The following is a 17151-nucleotide window of genomic DNA, read 5'->3' as shown; positions in this document are numbered from 1 at the left end:
AAGTCAAGCTGAGCTGGTAAGGCGGCTGGGCTGTCCCGCACCAGAACGGAAGGCAACACCCCGTCCTGAGGCAGCCACCCGCCGCTCGTGGTTGCAACAGCCATGCTTCTTCACCCATGAACTTTGGTAGACCCAACATCTAGTTGGCCAAGAATTAGATCGTTAATGAGCAGGGCAGCGTAGCGATTAAACTACCCGTGTAGTCAAATTCTGTCAAGTTAATATGTACAGTGAAGTCATCCGTCCAGCCATCATCCGTCGTCAAACCCAAATCCAAAGCCATAGAAATAACAAAGGAGAATAAAAAGAGCAATCAAACACCTGTAGTATGGTTATCCCATTTTGATCCCCCAGGCGCCATTTATCCCCAGAGACCTGATTCTTGTCCCAACAAAAGAAAACCCCGTCCAACTGTCTATCCAAGGAGGCAAAAGCAAAGAGAGAAGAAGAACCCGCGAATTTAGCCATCGACCAAGACCACAAACCCCAAGCAACGCAGCTAGGCACTCGAAACCACTTATCGAGGGGTTCCATTCGCTGAAATCGGATGCTCAAACACCGCCTGACCAGGAGTAGAAGCGTATCTATCCGTGTCATTGGTGGCAATGGGCTGTGATGGAAGAATTGGAGTAGCCGCTTGAGGGGACTGGTCAAAGTAGCCTCGTGCCGCCGCGCCGTTGGTTCCTTGTGTACAGTTTCGATTCCGCTGCAAAGGAGGAAGGATTGTGGACCCAGTCCCAGTCTGGTATTGCGAACGAGCGTAGCCTTGTGGCATCATTGGCCCCGTCGAGTCCGCTGTCTATCCAGAGAAATATACGGTTCTTAGCTTCTCGTCCTCAACGACGGGTGGTAGGCGGAGTCCATACAGGAGTACCAGGCGCGTTGACCATTCCCAAGGACTGCATCGTGGCCTGTTGGCTGGATCGGCCGTGTGCCCCAGGGTCTTGCATCTGGGGTACCTGCGTGGAGGACGGGATTCCGTAAGGCATCTGCTGAAGGGTCAGCATTCCGCCCAACCTCGGGAGATGACACCGGTAGAGACGTCGCCGTCTCCAAGATGCCGGCGATTGGAGGGGATGGCAGAGGTGCACGAACCGCATAGTCTGGAACTGCCGTGTGCCCTGTGGGATACCCCTGCATTATGGGAGTCGGATAGCCTCCTGGCGTGTTGTAAAGGGCCGTCTGGGGGTATGCATCAATTTGACGCATACGCCCCTCGTTGTCATACATGCCTCGAGTACCAAGGTCTATTGAAGACATCCGCGGCCGCTTGCTTGTATGCGCTTGCCCGTAGTACCCGTAGTCTCTGCTCGTTGGCGGATAACCGCTAAACGCATTGCTTGGCATTTGGATCGAAGAACGATCGGGGGAGCGCGGAATCGGCTGTGGATAATCCTCCGGCCGGGGAACAGGTCGTTTACTGTCGAATTTGTCAATCACACAATGCCCACTTCTCGCAGGCTTTCCAGCCACTGGCTCTTTCACTCACATTAATGTCCGGGGCTCCTTTCGGATTCTCAACTTCACGCCTTGGTCCGCGAACGATCTGGACAAAAACGTCGACTCGGCCATTCCGGGAAAACTCTTCGGTGGGTACACTGCAAATGGTCAGGTATTGCAGACTCGGTGCGAGTTTTACCAGCAAATACACTTACCGGTGAATCTCTCTGTGATGATGGACTTTAAATGGGTAACAATGTCCCTTGAGACGCCGCTAATCAGCACCTGATTTTGCCAACCGGTGAATCGGCTCACTGGGAAGCTATCCCAGAGCCAAAGGGAAACCAAACCTACTTCCGCATTTCGAAGAGAGTAAACTTGAGTCGAAAATCTCCCTCGATTTTCACCGACAAGTCCCCCCACACGAAGAAACCTCCATCTGAGCCAGACCAGTCAAAAAGCGGATCTCAACGGGTTCCTGGGAAATCCGACTTACCACTGTTATCCACGTCTTTCAACCGGTGAAGGGACGAAACCAAGGTACCAGTTAAAGCGGTGGACGGGGCCACGGGAACTGGGTTGTCCTCTGAGGCATCATACAAGCTGCAGCACATAAAATAATACGGACTCTGCAAGTAGTGCCTATCGCATCCGTTAGTGGGCAAGCTCGGACGAGTACAAGTTCACGTCTGGTCACGTACTGCGCGAGGTACGTCCCCTCCTCTCTTACTCGGATTTGCACAATCGGGGGTGGATCTACTGGCTTGCGTTCTGTAGATCGGACATGATCCCCAAGTCAGCCCCTGCTCGTCCGTGGGACGCTTCGAAGACTGGGAAGCAGATGGTTCCACGTACCTTTCTCCTTCCCACCAGCCACGCGCGCCCGGTTGGGCTGCTGGCGAACGATCAGGTCAAAGTCAGAGCTGGAGGTAATCATTGTCAGTTGGAAGCCCTGAGCAGCTGAGTAAGAGTTGAAGCTATACGACGAAGGAAGAAGGAATGGTGGGAACAAACCTCTGAGAATCGCGGGCAAGGGAAGCGTCCGGAAACGTCGACGCACTCATCAAGGCGAGCTCTCAAGGGTACAAACTAAGAATATGGGAGCCAAAGGATCCAAGTCGGATATCCGCGAGGACGACAGCTGTGAACCACGTCTGAACAGCAGCAGGTGGCCAGGGGAAAAGTGAGATATGATGAAGAAACAAAGAACGAACCGGCGGATTAACAGCAGGGTAGAAGAGTTGGGTCTCTGGAACCTGGCACCAGACGACTTGTGGTTCGACGAAGCACTAGAAGAGAGAAGGATACACGGTGGGGTGAAAGAGGGGAGTTGGGGTTGGTTAAAGATGGACGCGACGGTATGATTGACTAGTTAGTCAGTCCGTAGCAGCTGGAGCTGGACCTTCGACCCAACTACCGGAGTGGAGAAGCCGGAGGGAATCACCGCTGGGCTACCACTTGCGTCGGGGACAGCTGCTGGAGGGTTGGCCGTAAATTGCAGTCGCAGCGTCAAGTAGTTTTCGAGCTTGACTGAGGCGAACGGGTACGAAAACGGCTTCCGAGGAAGAGGAAAAAGATGGATGGTGTCGTCAGAATGCAAGCGGCAAGAGCCAGCCGGGCACGGTTCCAGACAAACCTTAACCAGCAAAATCGACCCAAGTGGATTGCTATCGTGCTGTGCTTTCCTGTCCACTCTTTTTGCTGCTCTTTTGGCTCTTATAGCAGTAGCCTGGTGTGTTTTTGCTGTGCTTGCTGTTTCCAAACTGATGGGTGTAGTTCGTTTTCTCGTTTTTTTTTTTTCTTTTTTATTTGTTTAAACTCTTGTCCAGACTTTCCCGTCGGCTGTTTTTCTTTATTCTTCTTTTTTTCCCTCCCTCTCGAATTTTTTTTTTTTTTTGTTTTGATTTCTTCCGAACTGGTCTGGAAGGGGAAAGGAAACTTCCTCACGCGAGAATGAAACGGTCACTGCTCTTGTTTCTTCACCTGAAGAAAATTCCGGGAATCAGATCGGGCTCTGCGACCGTGGTGTCTGGTTCATTCAATCGACCACCGGTCTAGACGTCACAGGTCGCGCGGCCGGAGTAAGAAAAATATGGGAAATCAGCGACCAAACCCAGATGGGACAATTAATTCACGCCCCCCTCCTCCGAAATTTTGCCAAAGTCAAAATAGTAATAATAGAAGCCGCCGTCGTAGTTCTGAAGCGAGCGAAGGACTAGGCAGGTGTGGCGGGATCGAACACCGCCCAGCGATCAGACGGTAGCTGAACGATGGGTCAACAAAAAGTCGCCTCTGACAGGTCTCTGACGCACAAAAAATCCACGAAAATAAATGAGTGGTGCCGCTGGTGTGTCAGAATTAGGAAGTCTAGGGTAAAAATTTACTGGAAATCAGAGGAGAGCCAGCTGAAGGGTAAACCAGACAAATGACCTAGTGGAGCTGTACCAGAATAAGAGCGCAGCGCTGGCCACTGTTTGCCCGTCGAATGGTGTCGTTCCCAGTCAGGTCAACCACGGTTGGGTACGCGGGCTAAGGTGTGTATCAGCCTTGACGATCCGACAGGAACCGCAGCGACATGAAGATGATGCGCACATTGGCAAGTTCCGAGGAAAACGAGGGAGGGGAAGAAGCGACCAAAGTCAGATCCACGCCGGCCACCTGCGCAAGACTCAAAGTCTACTCCTCGTCTAGGCCGGATCGACTGACGGCAGACAATCAAACGACTGATTCGAGCTAGGCACGAGAATCCACCGCGTTTGCGGCAAACCACTACTTACTTCCCCGAGGAAACCCCAACCCACCCAGGCAACGGCGTGGTCTCGTGCGCGTGGAGATGGAGCCGGCTATGCAAGTGATCAGACCCGTATCTAGACGCCACGCAGGGTCTCCAGCTCTTGGTTTGGCGCCAGTGAAGTGATCTATGCTGGTCGGTGCGCGCGCCTAAGTGTATAGCAGTCAATGTCTTCGACTGGATTGTATCGTTGTCTCCGCACTGTACTTAGAATCGGATCGTCTCTTGCGTTGATTCGGAAAGAGTGGCGCTCATCCGTAGATAGGCCTTCGGTTGTCTCCTCCTTCACTGCTGGCTTCTACTATCCGCCTATCACAGGCTCTTTCACTGTGTTTAGGCCGGCAAGTCAGCATCACGAGCAACAACATCATCAGCACCACCCCCCAGCACCACCCCAACACACACCACAAGCACACCATCATTATCAACAACGACATCACAAGGACACGACGAACCGTTGACTGACCTCCTATGTCATCCACCTTTGGTTCCGTGTTTCCTGACAAAGGGAGGATCCAAGGTCGAGGCGACGGCAGGAGGGGTCCAGGGCCCCCAAGGCCCACTCAATATCCTTTGAGCCCTTTGTTAGAACTTGAGAAATTCGTCAATTAATTTGACTTTTCTCAAGCAATTCAATGCTTCGACTTGGGCAACAAATGCCTACCTTTTTTCCCCTTCAGTCGCGTGGTCTTGCTTAGGTTTGTCCGAGAGCTTTGCCTTCTCGTTCGGAACCCCTGAGTTGTTGGAGGGGGACGATGGTGGTTAGAGGGGGTTCAGGACGAGGAGGTTTGGTCGAGGAGAATGGCGACGACGTGCTGCTGCTGCCAACCCCAGTCTGTGTCACGAGGGACCATCCCCTGTCTGTTCCTCTTTCCCTCGACAGTAGCCTGCAGCCAATTCCAAATCTTTCCCTCGGGGATTTTCCTTTCGTCCTTCCGCAGTCCTCCCCGTACCGACCTTTGTACGACAGCGGGATCAACCTCCCCTTATCTTGACTATCTTGATATCTCTCGTTCCCCGCGATGTTCCCGGAGATGATGTGATCCTCTCACGATGACCCTCGGCGACGACCCTCGAAAGGAACAAAAGGACGATCGTGGACAACAGCCACCCTAGTCAAAGAGAAAAATAAAAATTGAAGGGACAGACCCAGGAATAAATATGCAATCGATCGCAGTCGGGAAGGAGAACCAGAGGTGGGAGTGGGCCTCTTTTTCAACGTGCAGCCGTGGGGAAAGGTCGGGCTCGAGAACAAACCTTTTAGCTGCTGCATTCTTGAGAGCTAGCCCGATGGATGCATCACGTTGCCTGGAATTTGACACGCAGGTCGCAGGGCTCGCGTCCCACCCCGACATCCATACCGTTGCGCTGGAAGGTTGATTCGATCTCGGGGAACGGGACGCTCACGCCTCAGCAGAGCCGGGCCGCCAGAGATCGGATCGCTGGTCTGCTGCGGCGTTGTGAAGGTAAGCATGCATGATTCGTCTCTGGAAGAGGGATCGTCGAGAGCGATTCTTTCTCTCACTTGCCTAAGCGAGATTCAGCAATGAAGAGCTAACCTTACTTTAATAGTGTTGACCTTCTGGTTGGACTACGCAGCCTCTCCATGCATAATCTGAGGGTCCCTGGTTCACGCTGTGTAAAAGCGCGGCTGAGAATTACGCTTCTTTCTTTTCCCCATACAGCGCCCTTCCCCCCTTATTCTTGCCTCCAATTTTTTTTTACCTTTTTTATTCTTTTGGAAGCCCTCGGGTACCATTCATGATTCCCCCAGATGCGCTGCAGCCCGGGATGCGTACGGATCCTGGATCTTATTAGGAGGTAGTGGCATCTGCATCTAGCCGCATCAACTGCAAAGCTACTGGTCCCAGAAGCCCGCAATCGCGTTTTCCGCAATCTGCACAGCATCGAGTACAACGGGCACATCGACCTTGGCTGCGGAGCCTGTATTTCTTCCGTTCAGCAGGGCGACGAGGCCTGTTATCTTGCTAATAGGTTGACGCAACATATCGGTCACAAGTTCGGAACCTCGTCGAAAGAATTATCGCGTAAAAAGGATCAGCAGGAAGCATGCGTCCGAGGATTGGCAATTCCCATGCAAGGGTGGCATAGACCAATGCCTAGATTTGTAAGGACATGGATGGGGCAGACGTCCAGGATAGCGGAGCTTTCGGACATAGTACCTGCAAGTCAGGAACAAAATCCATCCCCGGCAGGAAAGGAGGCCAGAAGAGGATGGATGGAGATAACAAAGATTCCTGACGATTGACGCGGTTTATTTGGCCCGCAGCGTGACTCAACCACCATCCTGCCAACAGCGGATGGTTGGCACAAAACATGGCAAGGGAAGAGAAGAAAGCAAGATTAATGGGGCAGCTGAACGGGAGTGGACCAAGGAGAGGACAAGCTCTGGTTGATTCACCACACACACTGGGCCTGATCGACGCCATAGGGAGAGACCTGTCAGCAAGTCTCCGGCTGCGATGCTACCATGGCGGCTGCTAGTCAAGAAAATTTCCTACAGCACAAGTGTACCGATAATGCCACGTTTTGATGGGAGAGCGTACGAGGTTACCGAGTCAGAGGAAAAAGGAATGACACCACAATTGGGGGGAGGGGACAATGTTGGTGGATGGGCGCTGAATGGCAGAACCATACCAGCCCTGTGAATGGCCACACTTTGGACGCACACACACACCGAACTGTCACTGGAAGCCCGCGGTGGGTGGGTTTTCAGTTGGAAGGAAGAAATCCCTACCGCCATGACCCTCGCTCCAATTCTATCAGGGCGATGGGAATGGCCTCAGGATGAAGGCAGGGGAAAATCAAAAATCAAAAAATAACAAAAAAAAATCAAATCAAAACCGGGTGGGTAAAATCCAAACGAATCGACAGGAGAGAGGGAAAAAGGAGCGCCAGAAAAATCTCAGCACTAAAATTTCGCCCATTCACCCCTCTCCTGCTTGTCTCTCAACCATCGACCCCTCCCCTTTGGACCATTTACATATTCGGTGGGGGGCCGACTGGATGCACGATGAAGTGGTCGGCGCTCCCAAGCGGTTGCCTTTTTGCTCCAACGAGCACGGGGCCCGAAACCTTTCCTGGTTATTGATGACAGCGGTCCGCCGAGCATCCCCAGTCTGAACCAGACTTTCACCAGCGCTTAGTCTACGCTACAGTTATGCTTATTCTGGTCTGGGGGCGGTTCCCGAAGTTCAACTGATCCGACCCATGGAGTCCTTCCAGACTTCCAGGTCTGGATGGGGCGCCCAGTTCCGCCTAGCTCCTGTTTTTGATTGATGGCTGGGCCTGGATTCGACCGCTGTTTTAACTGGTGTTCTCATCGCTCCTTCGTCCTTCGACAACGCGATTTTTTTTAACCTTCGCTAATCGCGAGTAATAATTATCAGCGCCGCGACACTTCGACTAGGGGGGTGCCCGAACAGGGGTCCGGACCTATCGAAGGCCCCAGAAAGGCTTTGTCGAATCGATCAGAAAGCTTCAGTAATAGGCCGGGTGATTTGTAAAGGCTAGACGATAGCACGAAGGACGGAGGAAAGAGGGGCCCGAAGGGGAATTTTTTTTGACTAACTGACAGATCATATACAGAATCCGAGAGATCAGACCGGCTAAGACGCCTCTCATCCGCTAACCGTGCACGCCATTATCGATTGACTTCTCGTTACTCCGTCCAGTCCGGGACACGGAGACTTCAACCTTGTCCTCCGTCCGGCGCCGTCGATGGTTATTTTTCCAGCCCTTTGCTACTACTCTTTCTTTCCCCAGAGGTATACTCCTGGCAGGGATAAGCAGCGCGTCGCCATTCACCGCCAACTCAGCCAAACCCGGTGTCATCACGCACCGCCGACAAACCCACACAATGGCCATTGTCATGGGGCAGCCAATTTCAAATTCCCCATTGGCCGGTAGTTGAGATCGCAGGGTGCAAAACAGCCCCTCCACCACACGGGGCTGTGACTAATAGACACTATCGCGACAGCCTATGCAGCCCAGACGTACATACCAGCCGCATCGCCACATCAGCAAAACTAAAGTACTAGTATAGTACGGAACTGCTCGGCACATGAGCCACACCTCTCCCGCCCGTCTCAGGACCGATATAGATCGTCCTATTCATCAACTGCTTCGTGGTCCCACTCAGCACGGCGATGACCTGTAACCGTGTATCGCCGTCTAACCGCCGTCCATAGGGAGAGACTTGCATGAACGGACGGACTCGGCTCTACAGGATGCTAACCAGGATTTCCTCCACCGTACTCATCGAACTATTACTGGACAGGAGGCCTCCTCTGCTGGGGTCAATCGAGATTGTTCCCCCAAACGGGACACGCGGAAAATAATTCCCAAATTCCCCAATTAAGAAAGACCTTATTGTGGTCGCCACCGTCTCAGGCAGGCAGCAGCAGGCTACAACGATCTAGTCGGTCTAGATTATCTAGTACGTACCTTGCTTACCCACCGTGAAGCCGCCAGCAGGTCGTATGTATCCATCACATCTCCCAAGGACTTCCGTATCCGAAACCATCTACGCCATACCGGGTATACCAGCCCTCTAGGTAAGGGTTCCCTCCCCCGATCCCCCGATCCCCCAATCCCCAAAAGTCAAAAGTCAAAAATAAAAACAAAAACCCAGAAAAGGTAAAAATCCCCCAAACCTAAAATCGCAGAGAGATAGGTAGATAGATAATGAACAACGCAAGATGAAAGTGAATTCCAGGAATTTCCCTCCCGCCCCATCCTGCACTCTAAACCCACCACCACAACCACGCTGGCTCAAACTCTAACCTAGTTGCCTTGATCGTACACATACCTTCCTGCCTCTGTTCTCTCTCACACACTCTCTCCTCATTCTCGTCTGTTGTCCCCTTCTCACTCCGTACCCGGAATGACATTCTCAGGGAAAACAAAATCAATAAGTAAATAAGACATAAGCATATTTCTTTTTCCGTGACAAAAACGGAGTACTCCATAAGTACACAAGGTGAAAAAAAAAAAAAAAAAAAAAAAAAAAAAAAAAACAGCAACTATACAAGAAAGAGAAAAAGGTATTATTCCGTTTTTGGATCTTCCGATACAACTCCGAAAGGTAGGCTTCCTACCTACCTAGTACGGAGGAAATAGTAGTTGCAGATAGGACCTGTTCCAGGTATCTTCTGTTCATGTCCATGTTCATGTTCATGTTCATGGTGATGTGGTATCTGGTCTTGCTGAATCCGGATACGGGTCTATCTATCTATCTATCTATAATAAATAAGGGAGAAGGGCTAGGGAAGGGAGAAAAGAAAAAGAAAAATGGAATTAGTATGTAGGTATGTTAATACTTTTATTTTATACGTCTAGTGTGTATATTGAATATAGAGTAAGGTATTATAGAACTTCGCTGGAACGGTCCCTTTCTTTCCTGTTCTGCTTCAGTCTTTCCTTTTCTTTTCTTTCGCTCGATCGATAGTACTTATCAAGGGTAGGGATCAAAGAACTACTCCATAGGGAGTAGGTAGGGAGTAGGGGAAGAGGGAGAGGAATGGCATGGTATTCTGATATGAGTACGCCGTACTCCGTATGGGATGGCTGGATGCAAGTAGTCACGTCGACGCATTCATCCAATGAGAGTGAGACCGGTTTCAGCCACATTTTTGCGCCCCAATCTCGATAGTCGGTCCGGCGGAGATAGACTTCTGAAGGATCGAGATTCCGCATTCCTTACATTGGAACCAGATTCGGGCCTACGACGCAGGACGAGTTTGTACAGTCTTGACGAGTGATGGACGAGATGAAGGCCAGGTAAAGGTAACATTCGGGAAGGAGATGGCCTGAGTAGAACGACATTATGCGAGAATCCCGTGGGAGCCAGCTACAGTACAGAATCGAATGGGTTGAAAAGCAGAGGCAGGCACCCGTCCCCGTCGACGGTGCTCCCGACCAAGCAGAAGAACCAGTCCCATAGCGGGGACGCGGACGAGGCCCTCGAGGTAGAAAGGGGGAGGAAGGTAAACACGGCTCAACAGCCCCAGGAAGAAGAGACGAACCAAAACTCCGATGACCCGCCCCACTCCTTGCTTGATACAATGTGCAAAAAACGAGCAAATAAGCCAAGTAGGTCAAGTCATGATGAAGTGTATCCCGTAAGTCAAAGCCAGAAACAAAACACCCCGCTCCCAACAATAGTAGCAAGCAAGAACGCCCTCGGGAAATGCCTCGTGAAAATCTTTGGAGCATGCATTCGAAGCCTGGTGACCTCCGGCATGTCTGACCCTCATCAGGTCCCCATCACCGTGTCGCCGTCTGCATCCGTGCCGTTGACCGGAGCCGTGTCGCTAACGCCGTTCTCATGGGTCGACAGAGCGGTGTCCTCGGCCGCGACCATGAGTTCCAGCTTCTCCACGTAGGACTTGCGGCTGACCGACTTGGAGAGCCTGGCCTTCCCCTCGACTGCCTTGCCTTTGGAAGGGGTTACGGGCTCGACTGCCGGATGCTCGGTGGGTTGGTTCTCCTGGTTAATTTCCGGATCCGTCGTGCCGTTGGACGTGGGGAGCAGCTCGTCCTTACCGACCGCGTGGTTGGTCGTTGCGGTCTCGGTCGAGACATGGATCCGGGAGGTGGGATCTTCTCCATCGGCGGGCGTGTTCTCCATGTCCTCATACGGTTCATTCTCGATGCCATCCGGCTCTACACTGGTCGATTCCACCGCTGGGGAATCGATGAGTTTCGCGCTGCGACCGCGTCGAACACTGGGCGGATTAGCAGAGGGGGTCACCGACGCCAACACGGACGTTCGTCTAGGGGTGTTGCGACCACTGGTCCGCACAGGGATCGGAGTGCCAGGCATCTTGGCCGTCTTGCTGCCAAACGGCCGGCCGGGACGCCGTTTGCTGGCCGGCGCTTGGACGGGAGGATAGATTTCGAATCGCCAGGCCGGGATGTCCCCAGCAGGATTCGACCCGGCCGGCGTGCTAGAGCCTGCGGACGTTGTCGTCAAGTGGCGGAAGCCGTTGACATTGGCGAGGGAATCGGTAGCAGGAGGCCCTGCAGGCTCCCTCGGAAGCGGCTCCGAGTCGGGCTCGCCAGTCCCATTCGCGATCGAGACAGGGCCATCCTCCTTAGACCCATCAACATCCGCGGAGGTCTGCCGTTCTTCCTCGTTGCCCGACTCCTTCACGTCCTCACTCTCTTCGTCATCCAGGCCCTCTCGGGGTGCCACCGCATGTAATGGGGCCCGATCGAATTGGGACTGGTTACTGCGCCCCATGATATAAGGCGTCCAGACCAGCGCGTCCGGGTTGAGCTGGACGTATCCTTTGCTTTCCCAGCTAGCGATGCACTCTTCAAAATATCGATAGTCCAGGCGTAAGGCGTAGGTCTTAGTGACTGGGTCTCGCACCAGCGCACGTAATGCCTCCAGGCCGGATACGATGTCGTCGGCGGTCATGCCCGTCCGCTCCGAAAGATCGGTGATACTCAGCGGCGCCTTCTGGTCACGGAGTTGATAGGATAGAATGAGCCGCCAGTAGTTTCGATAAGAAACCAGGCCCATGTCGGAGAGAGGCTTCTCGGGCGAGCCCGTTTTGCCTTCGATGCGCGTAAGCAGATACGAAAAGTCAATGAGCAGGTTTCCGTAGCCTTTGCGTTGGTGGATAGGGAGGGTGAGGATGCAGGAAACGTTGTTAGCGGAACTCGGCCGCTTTTCTTTGCTGAAATAGCCCACAAAATGGCAGCCCAGATCGTCAAACTCCGTCATGACGTAGAACAGAAACGGCTCGACATCGTAGTAGAGTGTCTTCGAGCCCAGGAACAACTTGGCGAGTAAGCAGAGGTTCTGGCAATACACTGGGTTCTTCCGGCCGTCCACTTCGAAGATCGAGATGGACCCTTCTCGGTAAATCTCGTCTCCTGGAGGGTGCTTCGCCGGGCATTTGAGCTTGTGGCGCCACGCGACATAGTCCGAGTTCATGTATTTTAGACAAAATTCGCAAATGTAGAGGATCCGGTTGCGGCTGTACTCCTCGGGATATGGCGCGGCGTACCAGGTCTCGATTTCATAGCCACCAAAATTGATGTACTTGATTCTCGACGGGGGCCCAGACACCTTCTGGGATGCATGCTGTACGGTTTCCCCAGTACTCTCGGCTGCCAGGGCGCGTCGTTGCCATTCTTCTTCGGCTTTTTGACGGGCTTTCTCGAACCGTTCGCGGTCGAGATGCGTCGGTAATGTCTTGGAGGTATCTGCATCAGCTTCGGACAAGATCCCTCCGTACGGTTTGCCCTTCAGTTCGTCTGTCTCACGGTCGCTAAAAGAATAAAATGGGGTGTAATGAGGTGCAGGGGTGATCGGTGCAAAATGAGCCTGCGGCTCGTGGGTAATCGGGGGTGGCTTGGGGGTCCTTCGGCTCCTAATTTGGGACCTGCTGTGAGCGTTGAGGATTTTCGACAGCTTGGACTCGTTCAGACGGAAAGCCACCACGAGCCGTTCGAATTGTCTCAACACCACGCGGCAGTTTTCTTGCTCGGTCCTGCGCGTGCGTCGCGAACGAGTCCGCACTGGAGACAGAGTATCGGGGTTTTCCGCCATTTGGTCGCGAGAGTCCGCGCGATCGAAGCGCAGGGGAGTGTGACGTTGTCGCTTGCGAAGTGCCGGTGTATGCTCCTCTATCTCGGCGGAGAGAGACAGGGTCTTCCTCTTTCGCAGCGACCGCGAGCTATTCAATAATTCGTCGTTGACAGTGACTGTATTGAAGATGGAATGGAAGTCAGACCCATCTTCTCCCGTGTGGGCCGGCAAAAGCTCCTTGCGCATGTTCTTCTCTCGATTTTTCCGTTGCGTCGGGGCGCCTTCTTCCGCACTGGGCTTCAGTTTCTCCCGGACGCAGGTGGGACATCTCCACGGATTGCCATCTAACCAGTCAGAACAGTGACTACCAGAAGATATCAAGCTGACGTACCTTCTACATCTTCTAGGGCATTCTGCTCGCGGGCACATTGCCGATGAGCTGGGGTTGCCGAGTCAGTCGGGATCGCCCAATATCCGGGGAAATTATAGTTTGGATGGGGCCGCAAATCAACATACAGTGATCGCCACAGACGGCACACGCCAAATATTCCTCATACTCTTCACTCGGGTCATTGTCCTCGTCTTGGCCACAGAAACTGCACCGACCCGTCAGTAGACCTTCCGAGGGAATGTTCTCCAAGGAGTTCAGGGGCCAAAAGCAAAGTTCCTACTCACATGCAGTTCCCGCGGATCAAGGTCTCCGCCTCCGCATCCTCGTGGTCATTGCTTTCGCCCTCCCATTCCTCGTCATCCGATTCCTGGCTGCTTGACGAAGAACGGGAGGCCTCCTGATCGCTGTCACTCTGGTTGTCGAAGGCCGGGTCTGCATCCGCATCCGCATCCACGGTCCCGGAAGCTGCTTCCTCATCGTCGACAGCCGGACCCTTCTGAGGCAACTTGACCGCACCCACCGGCTCGGCATCATTCTGATCGCCGTCCAAATTCATCTCAGTATCGGGCTCCCCTTCTGCATCCTGGTCATCCCCGGGGTCGCCCGTCGCAGCCTCTTCCGCAACCTCTCCCGTGAAGGCGCGGTGCACGGCATCCTGAAGCTGCTGGTCCATCTGATACAAGTCTGTCTCTTCTTCGCCTTCTGCGTCCTGGTCACTGTCCACCATGTCCGCCGGGGTCTTCGGCTCGGGGTCGTCGTTGGCCGGCGGTAGGATAGGCGGCATGGTGTATGTCACGACGGTCGCCAGGGCGTCCGGCGTGTAATCGCCTCGGAAGATAAAAGGGGGAATGTTCGTAGTACCGGCAGTCGAGGCTATTGAAGCTCCCCGCGAGAGTAGACAATCATCGGGTGCCGTGTGAAACGGGCATCGGGAAGACTAAAACGAATTGCCTGGGGCGCCGCAGATCTAACGATCACGCAGGTAGGAAAGAAATCCGCAGGAAAACAAAGGCCCGATCCTGAAGCAAGCGCATAGCAAACCACGGTCAGTGAGGAGTAGGAGCAGCGGAAGCGGACAATGGCAAACAACACGTGTAGGGAGCGGGCGGACGACATACCTTGGCAACGAACAGGTCCGACAGGGCGGAACGAGCAGAAGTCGACGCGTGTGACAGCGGAAGAAAGACCGTCAAAGAGGCACTGGCGCAATCCACGCAATCGACGGCGGCGTCTTGCCCCTTCTCCAGCCCGTGAGGTTGGATGGCCGGCCGGTGCTGACTCAGCCCTGCGGCCCCGCCTAAACCACTTTGGGCCAACCTCCAGACCTCGTCGACGAACGGCGGATTCCCGCGGCCACACCAGCTTCACGTCTTCCCCCTCCCGGTGCTATCTGCCATTGCTTTTGCTCATTGAGCTGTCGCTGCTTTCCCGTCCGTTTGATCTCTACCAGCCATCATGGGTGTTCCTTTCGAGGCTCTCCTTCCCTTCGGAATCATCATCGGAGTACGTCAATCCTCTCCCCCATGTCTTTTCTATTCGGTCGACTGACTTGATGTGACAGTCGTTCACTGTCGGCAGTGCCGGTCTGTGGGTGGTCAAGAACTATGCCAACGAGGGCAAGAAGGCGCGCTGGAACAGAGATCTGTGGGACAGAGTAAGTGATCCTAGACCGGGGGGATGCGACCGCAGTTGAACTAACTCTTGCACAGCAAAGTATGTAATTAACCTCCAGTCGACTCGTGACGACGCCCGATTGGACGTGTCGACCCCAACATGAATCATACCCGATAGCTAACAATCGACCCGCGCCAGTGATGGAGAGAGATTACAGAATCACCGGCACAAAACGAGGTCAATCGAGCAACCACGAGGCTCCCAAGGGATTCGAGCTCAGCAACCCCTGGAAGGTACGGACCAGACCCCTCACTGGCCCTAATCCGCGGGTCCCTAACCGTCGCAGCTCGAGAAACGGATTTTCTAGACCGCTCCTGGGTCTCGCGTCATGTCTTTATTTTCGCCTGTTCTCTTTTATTCAACAGCATTACTTTCGAGAGAAATATCCACGCAATGAAAAGATTGTTTGTATCATAAATATCTGGCCTGCTGGGCGCTGCCAGGTAGACTCTAGCTTCCAATCTATTTGATCTCCGACACTAAACCGCGGATGCCCTCGACTTCGTGGTCGCGGAGATGCATATCAAACCATTTGGCGAGGGCAGTAACCCGGTCTGCGTCCCGTTGCAGCGTCTCTACGACTTCCGACTGCCCGAGCTGCCTCTTCTTCACCTCCGTCCCGGCCAGGATATACAGCCCTTGGACGGCCGTCTCGGCCTCATCCAGGAACATCCGGGTGCAGACCACGGTCTGGGTGAACCAGCTCGTTTGGCGCTGGCTAGTCGCGAAATTCATGACCTCAAAGTCCTGGGGAAGGAACTCGGTGCCCAGGAACGAGTACATGGGAATCCAGTTGCTGTCGGGCGTATACCTGATCTGATAGATCCAGACCTTCTGCGTCTGATCCACGTACTCCGGGAGGGCATCATAAACCAGCCGCATCTCCGTCGGGGCCATGCAGACCGAAACGAAATCCGGTTTCAGCAGCAAGGGACTGGTAGGGCCATTCGTGCCGAACCCGACGTCAACCTGCATTGCATTAGTTGTAGTCACGACCGAGGGGCAACCCAACTACCGACCATGTATTTGTCCCCCTCGATGAGCACAATCAGCACCATATGTGACCTGTAGCATGGAACGCATCAGCCCCCAACCTTATCCCCGGCACCAACCACCCCACTTACAGCCCCGTATACAACTTCTCCACCCCCTCATACGTCGCCCCGGACGCAGCCAAACACACCCGCCCCCCGGAAGGATACACCTGATACCCCAGGGAGCGCAAGACCGCATAGAGCAGGGTATTATTCTCCATGCAGTAGCCATCCAAACGACGCACGACTAATTTCTCAAAGACACACGCCGGACGGATGGAAATGGTCCGGTGAGTGGAATAGTGCAGTGCGGAGTTACCCCACGGAATGGACGAGAGCTGTCGTCGTTGCAGCTCGGCCAAAGTGGCTAGCGGATTCTCTGCAATGGCCTGCTGCAGACATTGTAGTCGAGAGGTGGTATCGGACCCGGGGTAACGGATCCGCTCGAGGTAGAGTTCGAGTTGTTGGGGGGTGTAGGTGGCCATCTGTAGTACATATATTGAATGTGATATAGGCTGTGGAAGTCGGGACGTGGCCAGATGGCGTCCAGGAACTACTACTAATCAGACTAATTAATGGGTCTCGTGGGGCGATGTCCGTCAGGACGCTCAGGTACCGGACAGGGGACGGACTCCATCGGGATGTGCAACGGAGTCCGAGAGACCAACATACCATTGATACCAGAGTACGGAGTACTTAGGAGTCGGTCGAATGGATCGAATGTTTCATGCCTGTCCGACACATGATGTAACACGGTAACACCGGTTGTCCTCGGTAATTCAACGGGATTCTACCTTATCTGATCTGATCCTATCTCCTCCATTCTGATATCTATACTCCGCCCCCCGCATTCTCTACATCTTCCTTTCTTCTATCCTACACATATCGCAACCATGACTACCCTCGAAGAAAAGATCGCCTTGTTGCACAATTACTCCGCCTGTGATGTACAGCCCCTTTCCCCTCCCTTACACATATACACATACTCATTCATCTCTCAACACCCACCTATTCCAATCCGAAACTTGATTCCAGACAGCTAATCGATGAATCCCTACTATGTAGGTCTCCGACGCCCTCCTTAAACTCCAACCCGTACCCCCCAACACCGCCCCCCGCGCCGGCTACCTCGCAGACCTGAGTATCCCTCCCTCCCTCCCTCCCCTCTCACCACCCTATCCACAATCCAATTGAACCCACAACTAACCACCTCACTAAATCAATAGACCTCTACCCTCCCTCCCTCCCCCCCTCC

The 17151-nt window shown here is 53.6% G+C and overlaps 4 protein-coding genes across 4 annotated transcripts; 1 reads left to right on the top strand and 3 right to left on the bottom strand.

The window, feature by feature from the left end:
- Window positions 1-517: 517 nt before the first annotated feature.
- vosA lies at window positions 518-2504 on the bottom strand (the record flags this gene model as incomplete). Its single annotated transcript, XM_025715470.1, has 10 exons — window positions 518-799; window positions 867-989; window positions 1096-1420; window positions 1490-1598; window positions 1656-1702; window positions 1795-1879; window positions 1937-2082; window positions 2142-2211; window positions 2296-2363; window positions 2455-2504. 10 exons carry the CDS (start codon window positions 2502-2504, stop codon window positions 518-520), a joined length of 1305 nt encoding a protein of 434 aa, XP_025578283.1.
- Window positions 2505-10277: 7773 nt separating this feature from the next.
- On the bottom strand, window positions 10278-14139 carry BO80DRAFT_251823 (putative histone acetyltransferase). Its single transcript, XM_025714649.1, has 4 exons — window positions 13473-14139; window positions 13314-13393; window positions 13189-13236; window positions 10278-13141 (listed from the first exon to the last, which is right to left on the bottom strand). Exons 1-4 carry the CDS (start codon window positions 13970-13972, stop codon window positions 10509-10511), a joined length of 3261 nt encoding a protein of 1086 aa, XP_025578282.1. The 5' UTR covers window positions 13973-14139; the 3' UTR covers window positions 10278-10508.
- Window positions 14140-14643: 504 nt separating this feature from the next.
- On the top strand, window positions 14644-15107 carry BO80DRAFT_336347 (NADH dehydrogenase [ubiquinone] 1 alpha subcomplex subunit 1; the record flags this gene model as incomplete). The annotated part of the gene is made up of 3 exons (XM_025715195.1): window positions 14644-14691; window positions 14750-14846; window positions 15001-15107. Coding segments are annotated over 3 exons (252 nt in total), but the record flags the coding sequence as incomplete, so codon positions are not given.
- Window positions 15108-15258: 151 nt separating this feature from the next.
- BO80DRAFT_400011 (arylamine N-acetyltransferase family protein) lies at window positions 15259-16524 on the bottom strand. Its single transcript, XM_025717494.1, has 3 exons — window positions 15987-16524; window positions 15882-15927; window positions 15259-15831 (listed from the first exon to the last, which is right to left on the bottom strand). The coding sequence occupies exons 1-3, from the start codon at window positions 16379-16381 to the stop codon at window positions 15325-15327; spliced, it is 948 nt and encodes a 315-aa protein (XP_025578280.1). The 5' UTR covers window positions 16382-16524; the 3' UTR covers window positions 15259-15324.
- Between the last annotated feature and the right edge of the window lie 627 nt (window positions 16525-17151).

This window comes from Aspergillus ibericus, assembly GCF_003184845.1.
Source record: "Aspergillus ibericus CBS 121593 unplaced genomic scaffold BO80scaffold_7, whole genome shotgun sequence".
NCBI lineage: Eukaryota > Fungi > Ascomycota > Eurotiomycetes > Eurotiales > Aspergillaceae > Aspergillus > Aspergillus ibericus.
The sequence above is the reverse complement of the archived record's forward strand: the minus strand, read 5'-3'. Positions and strand labels throughout refer to the sequence as shown.